We start from the raw sequence: 11,710 nt of genomic DNA, 5'->3' as shown, positions 1-11,710 counted from the left end.
AGAGAAAAGTAATCAAGATAAGTGGCAGACTCACATAAGTATAGGTATCTCATGTATAACACGAAAAGTTGGAGGAAAACTAGGACGATAAACAGATACAGGGCGACTTGTTATGCAAAGAAGTTATTGATAAGTGATAACAATAATACAAGGTTGCTTTTACGTAGATGGCGAAAAAATGGCAATGGAGACACAATCTAGGGTATGCTATCGAATATTGTTATATATTATTTTGATAAAGATATAAAGTGAAATCCATTTAATTTGCACTAGTTTCTACGCCTACTGCCAGTATTTTGCTGGTATTCTCTCGGGAAGACCTAGATCCCAGGAGTGGACACTTCTCGTATGTTTTTGATTTTTTTCGCTGTCTTACTTGTGGACAATCTCCAACTAGCCAACTTGTTGGAAAGCCTGGACTACAGAAATGTAAGCTCCATATTTTGCGTGTTCTATTGCCCTTATAAGGGGGAGTGTTCTGAGGTTGAGGTTATTCCACCCTCCTTTTTCTACAACCGCACCGCACGTCACCGTAAACAATTTCACCACTTCTACCACCCGTTGTGCCAGCTCTTTTTGCCAGCCTGCCTCTACAAAACTAAGGCTACTTTATTATCCAGGTCAAATCTAACGCAGCGGTTTGCCGGCACGGATAGCGCGGTCCAGCAGATGGGCGAGCTACCCCTGCTGGTCTTCAAGAACCGCGTCGAACCAGTGGATGGGCCGGCTTTCCTTGCAGAGCTTTATGATCTCAGGTACAATATGATTAAGATCTTATACCTCCCTCTTTGCGTTTATTTATTTATTTACTATAGTACCGCCCACAGAGTTACACATTTAGATTAAGTACATGTTGTTCCTTAAATTCTAGGGCTCTTATGCAACTCCACTTACGGGCAGTCACAGCATGCATTAACATAAAACATAAGTCGTACAGTAAAATATAAAATATAATATAATAGCTAACCTAAGGACTATGAAAAAATACCTAAGTTATAAATTTTAAAAGAATATAATAAGATGGAAATTATGTTAAAGTTAAGTTAAGTTAAATTATCTGAATCATCTAAAATACAATATACTTACGGCTAGGGACTTATTATCGTTATCCTATTGAGGAATCGATGCGTTCGTATAAGCACCTCACTATGCCCGCGACTTCATCAAAGCTATCGGTACTTTGATTGGGAAAGCTGTGAAAGTACAAGTTTCCTTGATTACATCAATAAATCAGGGTAAAGCTCAAGAAAAGCTGAAAACACGGCCCCAAATTCCACGCGTTTCGCTTGTAAACATTACAAACATTAACTGTTTTATTATACATGCAAACGTGACATGTTTTTTTTTTATTACAAAACATAAAATAGACTTTCACAGCGAACCTACGTACGATTTTTTTGAAATAAGTTGGTTTATATGAGAAACAAAAGAACAATCATAATAATATGTACCTAAGTATATAATATTTAAAAAAACACTTTTCGAGTCCGAGTACCTACAAAAGTCTAAAAGCGGTTTGAGTGTTGTCTTATTTTTGTCATTTTATACAAAATGTGGCTAATTCTGTTTTGCAAAATCTCTAAAGCTGCGTACAGACCGGCCCAACGAACGCCCTACGATGGATATTTATCGTTCGCTAGCGTTGGCTTCCGCACGCTCGTTGGAGTTCGTTAATACATCCAAATACATTTAGTGCTCGAACGAACGTTCGTTGGCACTTGATTCCGGTTCTTTTCTCTTTCATTCGCAATTTAATCATGGACGACGACGACATCATTATAATTGCTAGTTTTATATACCAAACGAGTTAGCAAGAACAAGAAAAAATAAACGATAAGAAATATCCAAGTAATTATCAAATTGGACGTCTACACGCTACGCACTCTTGCTTCAACTGAGCGTTCGTTCGTTGGCCTTCGGCGACCGTCCAAACAGAGTTCGATCAAATAGCTCGATTTCTTTGATGTTACCGCCACGCTTCGGATCGCCGGCACACGCCAACGAGCGATCGTTGGCATTCGCTAAGCCGTCCAGATTGCAGCAACGAAGGTCAACGAAACCCGTTCGTTGGCGTTCGTTTGGCCGGTCTGTACGCAGCATAAACCGAATTGAATATTCTAATACTATCTTTTCCCCAGGGAAAATTATGAAAAGGACAATAATACATTTAGATCTGTCATTTGAGTTAAGTTCAGAGATTGCGTTTAGAGTTAGCCACATTGTCAAAAGTCAGTCACTTAACTAAGAAAGCTCTTAAGTAAGTATTACATTTAATTAAGCCGTAAGATATTTTAATTAATAATGAACAAAGTTTTATCGGTAATTATTATATTATTATCGGCTGATTATTACGATGTTTGCACGTTTTCAATTATAAAAATTTACACTAGTAGAGTAGTAGAGTTTATTAGGCCTGCGATTAAAATCTGCGCTAGTAGCGTTAGTAAGGGGGTCCAAGTGAAGGTTGCGATGGACGTCTCCTTACATGAGTGAACAAGGAAGGCAGCCATCAGAGAGAAAATGGAGACGCATTGCTAAGCGTGCCACAGCACTGTAGTGACGACCACGGCCGCTCTGTCAAGAGCGTAACGACAAAGAGTAGGTACCTAAGAAGCGTTAGTTAAAAGAATATTGGCCCGTGTGTACCCACCAAACCTTGTAAAGATTAGCCAGGGAAAAATACACTGAAGCTAAACTAAGATTAATTACAGCAAGTACTACTTTGTTCGCATCTGCAAGAAATTGAAAGTTATTGCTCTTGAAAGAGATTATGTTAAGCTTCGTCGATTTAAATAAACCTGTAATTCCTACACACTTATACCTGGGATTTTTTCGCGTTATGAAATTACCTAGCGTAAACTTTCAAGTTGAAAACTGGTCACTGTTGAGTTCCGCATTCATGCTACTTAGTTGCTAAATTAATGCTATTATTTTTTTAAATGTTAAATACTAAACTGCCATAAGAAACTTAATAATGATTTTAAAATACCTATATACCGAGGTGTCTCGAAGGGAAAACCGAAATTTTATTTTTATCTTAGCGATTTCCTTATCGGGACAAAACTATCCTATATTATAATCGGAGTGTAATGGAGTGTAAGCTATAAATATGCCAAATAGCATTCAAATCCGTTTAGTAGTTTCAGCGTAAAACATGCACTCTTCCTCCGATAAAATATTGCAATAAATCCTGTTACACTTTTATTTTAAGAATACCTCTGTTCGTATATATACCTCTTGTTCGTATAATAGTACAACAATTTATATACAAGCAGTGGTGCATCACAGTCTCAGTTCATCCATCAAACTGTCATGTACTTACTTTTAAACAAACTTTCAATACTTTAGTAAATTTCAAATATTAAATTAATATGATGTATAGGTATTGTTTATCATCCGTATAATTCATCATAGTCATTATTATAATTAAATATCAATTTAATTACAATAATGACTTTATTTAATCAATCTAAATTATTGTTCATACATTATTATTAACCCCCGACCCAAAAAGAGGGGTGTTATAAGTTTGACGTGTGTATCTGTGTATCTGTGTGTCTGTGTATCTGTCTGTGGCATCGTAGCTCCTAAACTAATGAACCGATTTTAATTTAGTTTTTTTCGTTTGAAAGGTGGTTTGATCGAGAGTGTTCTTAGCTATAATCCAAGAAAATCGGTTCAGCCGTTTGAAACTTATCAGCTCTTTTCTAGTTACTGTAACCTTCACTTGTCGGGGGTGTTATAAATTTTTAATTTACACTTGTATTATTTATAGTTTATATTTAACTAGCTTTTGCTCATTACTTCGTCCGCATGGATTACACGAATGTCAAACCCAAATTTTACACCCTTAGGAAAACTTGATATACCTACTTAGTTGAATTTTCAAAAATCCTTTGTTAGCGGATGTCTACGTCTATAGTATCTATCTACATGCCAAACAGACCGACCCATCCAGTAGTTTGAGCTGTACTCAGTCAGTCAGTCAGTCATCTTTTTTAGATTTAAACACTCAGAAATGATGCAGTGCAAAACACAGTCGGTTTTTCTATACTTTTTAACCCCCGACCCAAAAAGAGGGTTGTTATAAGTTTGACGTGTGTATCTGTGTATCTGTCTGTGGTATCGTAGCTCCTAAATTAATTAACCGATTTTAATTTAGTTTTTTTTGTTTGAAAGGTGGCTTGATCGAGAGTGTCCATAGCCATAATTCAAACAAATCGGTTCAGCCGTTTGAAAGTTATCAGCTCTTATCTAGTTACTGTTACCTTCACTTGTGGGGGGTGTTATAAATTAATTTGCACTTGTTATTAATTACTTTACTATCGTTTTCACAATGAATTCAGACGCTTAATTTCATACTGTACAAATGACACCACTGTCATATTTCTATGAACACGCTTATGGAATTTTTCTAATAACCCTTTGTTGGATAATGATCGGGCGTGGTCAGTGGTCACGCTGTTTGTATGCTCGTTAGTACTCCACCACTCAACACTGCGGTATTTAATGAGGTTTCGAATTTAATATCACTTTCCATCTAAGTACATTTTCATCCCTAACCTTTTTTCGTCAAAAAATTGGGTTTTTAATTTTTAATTTTATCATCATATGTACTTTTTTTCTCTCACAGGTACATTAGATACATTTAAATTCATCATCATCCCTAACCCTTTTTCTTCAAAAAATTGGGTTTTAATTTTTAATTCTTATTATGTACTAGCTGACGCCCGCAACTTCGTCCGCGTGGATTTAGGTTTTTCGAAATCCCGTGGGAACTCTTTGGTTTTCCGGGATAAAAAGTAGCCTATGTGCTAATCCAGGATATTACCTATCTCCATTCCGAATTTCAGCCAAATCCGTCCAGTAGTTTTTGCGTGAAGGGGTAACAAACATACACACACACACACACACACACAGAGACACACATACAAACTTTCGCCTTTATAATATTAGTGTGATTTTTTTCTTCTCACAGGTACATTAGATACATTTTGATACATCATCATCCCTAAACCTTTTTTGTCAAAAAAATTGGGTTTTTCATTTTTAATTATTTTATTTACATGACGTGATTTCTAATACTATTCCAAAGAAAATATTAAAAAAAAAATAGACTTTATACTTTGACGTTAGAGTTTTTTACACCTTTATTACCTGATATCTCTCAAAGCCACCATGATCAAAACTTCATAGTTGCTGATTGTTCCTCCCCGTGTTAGGGACAATACGCAGAGAAACTTTCAGCTTTTATAAAATAGCGAAAGGCTGGCCCTCGCTGGCTCTTAGTCCAAAATCGCCATTATATTAATCAACAAAGTCAAAAAATGTTATAAAAAGTGAAACTGTACTAAAATAATAGGTGTTTGCGGTTGCATTATCATAACTTGTTAGCGTTTGACCGCGAGTTCATATGAGACTGAGTCATCGAATGTTTCTCAGGAGTTGATGGGTGACTCAGATCAAATAGCTTCATACAGGACCTGGATTTGTGTTGTGGTGAAAGTGGCACTTTGATCCACTTCTTTATTTTTTACAAATTATAAATTCCTATAGTTAGTCTGTGTATTGCTCGAATGTTTGCGCTGAAATCATTGATGTAGGAGGAATCATATATTATATAATAATATATCTGTGGCTCTCATTTACACGAGAGCTTTTTAACGTCCATTAAAAAGCGTCCAAATAGAACAAATGTATTCCTGCACATAATTATGTATGTTTATGTTCACACGTCAACGATTTTTTATTAAGTAAGGTACGCCGAGCGTACCGTATTTAAAAAAATATGCTGTAGACATCCACTAAAAATGATTTTTGAAAATTCAACCCCTAAGGGGGTAAAGTAGGGGTTTGGAATTTGTGTTGTCCAGGCGGACGACGTCGTGAGCATTATAAGCTAGTCGAAAATAAAACAAAAGGTAGCAGGACTACTTAATTGATAGTAACTATAATAATAAAGCCATTACTTAACTCGAATGGAGAAAATTCTCGAAGAAGCTTGAGATTGCTGACAAAAAAATAAAAGTCAATATAGTCACTAAAATGCCAAGTGAAGCGTCGCGTCGTCGCATATAATTTGCATCGAACGTTAATGTAATACCAGCGAGTGAATAATAGGTGCAATGGCAATGAGGAGACGTTTTACGAAATTGACGATATTTGCATATTGCATGCAACATTCATCGTATCTAAAGCCGTTATTTCCCACAGGTACCTCCGTGTTCGTGTAAACAAAGAAAATAAGCTTTCGAAGGTTTTGCTTAGAAGAAACTGTCTGAATAACTACTTTTCTTCTCAAGATTAACTAATAATAACTAGATGATGCCCACCACATCGACCTTTGTCAACCTCCTTGGCGTAGTGCTGAGCGCTCGGCGGACCCGAGTTCGATTCCCGACAGGGGAAACTTGGAATTTTATAATTTCGAAATTTTCTCTGGTCTGATCTGGTGGCAGGCTTTGGTCGTGGCTAGTTACCACCCTACCGATACGATGTCTTGTAGAAACCAATATGGCATGGTTTTAATAATCAAAACTGCCATAACCCTTCAAAGTTAGTCTGCTTCCATCTTAGACTGCATCACTTACCACCTGCAGGTGAGATTGCAGTCAAGGGCTAACTTGTACCTATCCGAATAAATAACTTCGTCCTTGGGGATTTAGTTTCTTAAATCCCGTCGGAATTCTTTGCTTTTCCGGGACCAAAAGTAGCTTAATATGTAAGACTCTGTTTCAATAAACCATTCTCTCACATAAAAATGTCACATCAGTTCTCTGAAACTGGAAAATGAGAATAAGAGTTGTCCCCGAACCATTCTTCCGCTTAATCGCTGAAATATAGGTCAAGTTAGGTCAAGGAATTACTGTGTAAGTTTTCCCGTTGCCAGTTGAATCAATTATTCTGAGTTCGCTACAATTGTTATTATATTAATATTTGGAACTTCCGTTTGATAAATGTTTAACCCTCGTCTATTGTCTATTGAATTATGAGTAGTTATAGAAATAGAAATTAGTTTGTAATAAATAATAAAAAGTGCTGATTCTCGCAATTTCGTAGGTAAACTTGGATTTCGGTTCTCATGGAAATCTCATAGAAAAACCTCAACTTTTTTCGGTTAAAAATTAAACTAGTTCTGTACCATCGTCGTAAGTTGGCACTGAAATAGTTTGTTGGGTTGTTTACTAGGTTGGCACCAATTTCTGCACCAACTTTTGACGAAAGTTAGCACTATGGTTAGCACATCTAAATACATATACTAACAAGTTTAGATAGATAAAATTTACATAAGAAAAACAAAAACTCGACTGGGAGGAAAGAATTGTCGATTCTAAATAGCCAAAGTAGTTTATGAGCAGTTTGCAACTCGAATTTCGAAAACGAATTCGGAAAACGATGCAGTGCATAAAGAGCCTTAGTCTATAATATAATTAATTTTTACTTTTTTCCACAGAGCCAAAATAAACCCGGGTACATCTATGACGGAGGCTGTAGAGTGGTACACGAACGCCAACGCAGCGTTGCTCACACACCTCACCAAGGAAATCAAGGATACCGACAGCAGTACGATATGGAGGTATCATACCACACCAATTTTATAAAGGCGAAAGTTTGTGTGTATGTATGTGTATGTTTGTTACTCCTTCACGCAAAAACTACTGAACGGATTTGGCTGAAAGGAATGAAGATTATACCCTGGATTAGCACATAGGCTACTTTTTATTTAGTGAAAATCCATAGTTCCCGTGGGATCCTTAAAAACCGCAATTCACCTTTTTAATCCTTCACACCACAACTAATGAACCGATCTGGCTGTTTGAAATGGAGATAGGTTATATCCTGGATTAACACATAAGCTAATTTTTATTTATTCATTATTTTTATCCTGGAAAATTAAAGAGTTGCCACGGGATTTTAGAAACTTGTGCTTTATAAACTAGTGCTTTATAAACCTTAGAAGAAACCAAGGTAAAGCTGGAAGAATATTTTCTAGCATGCTCGAAAGAGTTTTGGACACCTACAACCACAAACTAAATTTTTTCACTTTTTGGAATGCGATTGTAATTATGAGCTTTGGTTATCTGGAGATTTATAATATCTACTCGCTACTCGTATCTTTGTTTAGAAGTTAAACTTCTGACACGACTTGTACACAGAACTTTTTCGGACGGAAGTACCCAATGTTCAAACGTCACTTCCGCTGTAAATGACCGCCAAACAAAACAGGATTTTCTTTGACTACGACTTTGGCGTAGAGGTGTTCAAAACAAAGTTAATTTTTTGAAAATTAACTTTTTTTAATTGACCCGAAGCCTGTCACCCCAATAATAAGATCTAGCTAGCTAAAACCACTGCGATCCAATGGAATGTAAAACTTGCTTAGCGAGTACCTATTTATATCTCTATCTCAGTCTATAAATATTTAGATTCTGCCACATTTGAAATGATTTTTATAATATTTTATAGATTACAAGATTATATAAAATCAATTTAAAATTTAATATGTTAGAAGATAAATCACTTTGCGGTCATGAGTAACCAGACGATGAGTCAATCAAGACATTCCCTTGAAATTCATTTTAGACTTAGGGACCTTCCCTTTTATAATTTGAATGATTTTCGAAAGGTTTACGAAAATTGTACGTGACGAATATTACTTATTACTGTCCACACTCCACTATACACAGGAAGAATGCAGCATTTTACTGGTGAAATAATTTTCAAAATCGGTTCAGTAATTCCAGAGATTACCCCCTACAAACCAACTTATAAACTTTACCTCTTTTTAATATTAGTATAGATCAGTACAGAGAATGGTACCTACCTGTGGATTCCTGCCCATATAATTGTACCAACTTATATTTCCATCCAAATCACCTTTTTAGTACAATTTAATATGATATCGATATTCGATATCGACCATAAAATTGTGTACTTGAAGGTACATAGCATTCGCTTTACGAAGATCATAAAAATGTAATAAAATTGAAATGTCATCTTATTAGGACTTTACGAATTGGTAGATACTATACTGTGCGTTTTAGTATGAATAATGAAGTTAAACAGCATTGAATTTCTAAATTGTATCATAGTGGAGTAAACGAAGCATTTTCGTCGGAAGTCCTCAGAAACAGCTCCGATTTTGATGATTTTTTTTTAAATTCTTGTTTTTTATACATTATTTAAAATCAGAAACGTTTTGAAGCGGGGAAATAATTTTTAGTATTTTTTTATCCATATGTGCGATATTTATACACGAAGTTCAGAAAAACGCTACTTTCTCTTTGAGAAGTTGTAGAGGAGGTCAAATGCTACAAATGACCTTTGAACACTTATGGGCGAAAACCGCCCGTTTTTGAGTTATTGATTGATTTCAGAAAAATACGTATTTGTTTCTTTAAAAAAAAAAGTAAGGCATATTGCCGACTTTTTATTTAATTTCTAAGTACTAGACATCTCAATTAATAATTGTGAATACTAAAATAAAAATAATCTATGTAGGTTCCCCGGTTAGGGATCCAAGACTGTACCAGTTTCATAATTTCTATTGGGTTACTTTGCAAAAATACTATTTTTTTTTTAAAGTTACAGAAATTTTTGGCCTGCAAATTATTTGCAAAGCTTTTACACATTCTCAGCTATATAATGATATACAAAACTTTAAAATAAGTTGAAAATTAGCTAAAAAAATGATGAAATAATAGCACAAGGGAGAAATTTCTTAACGCTTAAATCTTAAATTTCTTCTTTCAAGTACGCTGGACCTGCAACTGCCGATCAGTTTTAAATAAACTCGATTTTCACAATTTTGGCGCTGTTAGCAGCAGTGAACGTCATAGGAATGTACTCAACCTCTATGAATGTAGGCTTCTTCAATTTTTTCCACAACTATCTGCGTTAATGACCCAACTCCTGCCTACAAAATAAATTAACTATTTCATCTGCCCAACGTTCTACCGGTCTGCCTCTCCTTTTTATACTCGAAGAGTCAGACCAGGCAGATAATGAATGATGTATAGCTAAATGTTAGTGTTGCGACATCTGATGACAAGTGGCAACACGACAGGACCATTTGACACAAAGTAACGCTCGACGGAGCGCTTCGAATTGCCACAAAAAATGACCGTCATTTTGTACGTCACACATCTTCACCTCTTCCAGCGTAGGTACTTGTATAATTATGTTCATTTCAGTGACTCGTTAGGATGTATAAAATCATGTTTTTGACCCAGTTTCACGAAGTTACGTCATAACTGCATCCTAAGCTTAAAATCCGTTGCGCGGCTGTTACGAGCTTGTCGGCTTTGCTTAGCCTCGATACGCGATCGCTGGGAATATTTAGCATTTTCTCGCTTTAATTTATTGTTTACAGTGTTTTAAGTAATTCAATCGCAAATTGAAAGAAAACCAAACTTAACTCTATCGAAAATCTCGATATTTCAATATGATCATTCAAAGCTTCGCGTTCAGTAATAATTAATTGAGCACAATCCTCCATACTAATATTATAAACTAGCCGATGCCCGCGACTTCGCCCGCGTGGATTTAGGTTTTTTGAAATCCCGTGGGAACTCTTTGATTTTCCGGGATAAAAAGTAGCCTATGTGCTAATCCAGGATATTATCTATCTCCATTCTAAATTTCAGCCAAATCCGTTCAGTAGTTTTTGCGTGAAGGAGTAACAAACATACACACACACACACACACATACAAACTTTCGCCTTTATAATATTAGTGTGATGCGAAAGTGGGTCTGTCTGTCTGTCTGTCTGCTACCTTTTCACGGCCCAACAGTTTAACCGATTCTGACGGAATTTGGTACAGAGTTAGCTTATATCCCGGGGACGTACATAGGCTACTTTTTATCCCGGAAAATCAAACAGTTCCCGCGGGATTCCTAAAGACCCATCCGTTTAACCGATTTGTATGAAATTTGGTACCAAGGTAGCTTGCGTCCATGTAATTAACATAGGCAACTTGTTATCCCAGAAAATCAAACAGTTCCCACGGGATCTTTGAAAGCCTAAATCCACGCGGACGAAGTCGCCGGCATCCTCTAGTCGTTCATAATTTTATGATTATCGACAAAATACTTCATGGGTTCTAAACGTTATCAAGACAAGCCTTTTGTCTGGTTTTAGTAATCGTTTTAACTCTGAGTATACTATACGCACGCATAACACTGCTCTCATACGATGGTAGGTTTTCCTAGGATCCTGGGTTAAAAAACCTAACGAATAATAGATGAACGTGAAAGTCCGATTAGAATATATTCATTGTATTTTCAGTCTTGCGTTCAATACATTTTCTACAACTAATCTAATTACACGATACAAAGACAAAGCATAACTTAATTAAATAGAGATCTTGGATCAAAGGGAGATAATCTACTTGTCGACCTACTTCATAGTTCATCCGTTACGTCATATCATAACTAGATCCTAGGATTAATTGGAGATTAGTTTATCGACACTGCGTGAGTGATTGGTATTTTAATAACTGGGAAGAATAGGAATTTTTACACAGAACCCTGCAATTGGGATGATGCCTTTGTCAAAAATAAATTATTTCTTAGGAATTATTAAATAGAGGGTCTTCCAAAATACGTAAAATCCACGTCTTCTGTTAGTTTTAAGTATTCTTACCATTTTAAATTATCGATTTAACTAAAAAAGAGGGTCAACTTATGGCAAATGTTTATGTCGTCACA

General features: G+C 35.9%; 1 protein-coding gene across 1 annotated transcript in view; it reads left to right on the top strand.

Annotated features, from left to right (window-relative positions):
• LOC123872435 overlaps positions 1 to 11,710 on the top strand; it is a 43,971-nt gene that overhangs the window by 6,890 nt on the left and 25,371 nt on the right. Inside the window, exons 3-4 of the mRNA XM_045916719.1 lie at positions 621 to 755; positions 7,454 to 7,576. Coding sequence (XP_045772675.1) covers positions 621 to 755; positions 7,454 to 7,576 — 258 coding nt within the window. The remainder of the gene's footprint in view (positions 1 to 620; positions 756 to 7,453; positions 7,577 to 11,710) is intronic.

The sequence above is a fragment of the Maniola jurtina genome, chromosome 15 (genome assembly GCF_905333055.1).
Source record: "Maniola jurtina chromosome 15, ilManJurt1.1, whole genome shotgun sequence".
Classification (NCBI taxonomy): Eukaryota; Metazoa; Arthropoda; class Insecta; order Lepidoptera; family Nymphalidae; genus Maniola; species Maniola jurtina.
The sequence above is the reverse complement of the archived record's forward strand: the minus strand, read 5'-3'. Positions and strand labels throughout refer to the sequence as shown.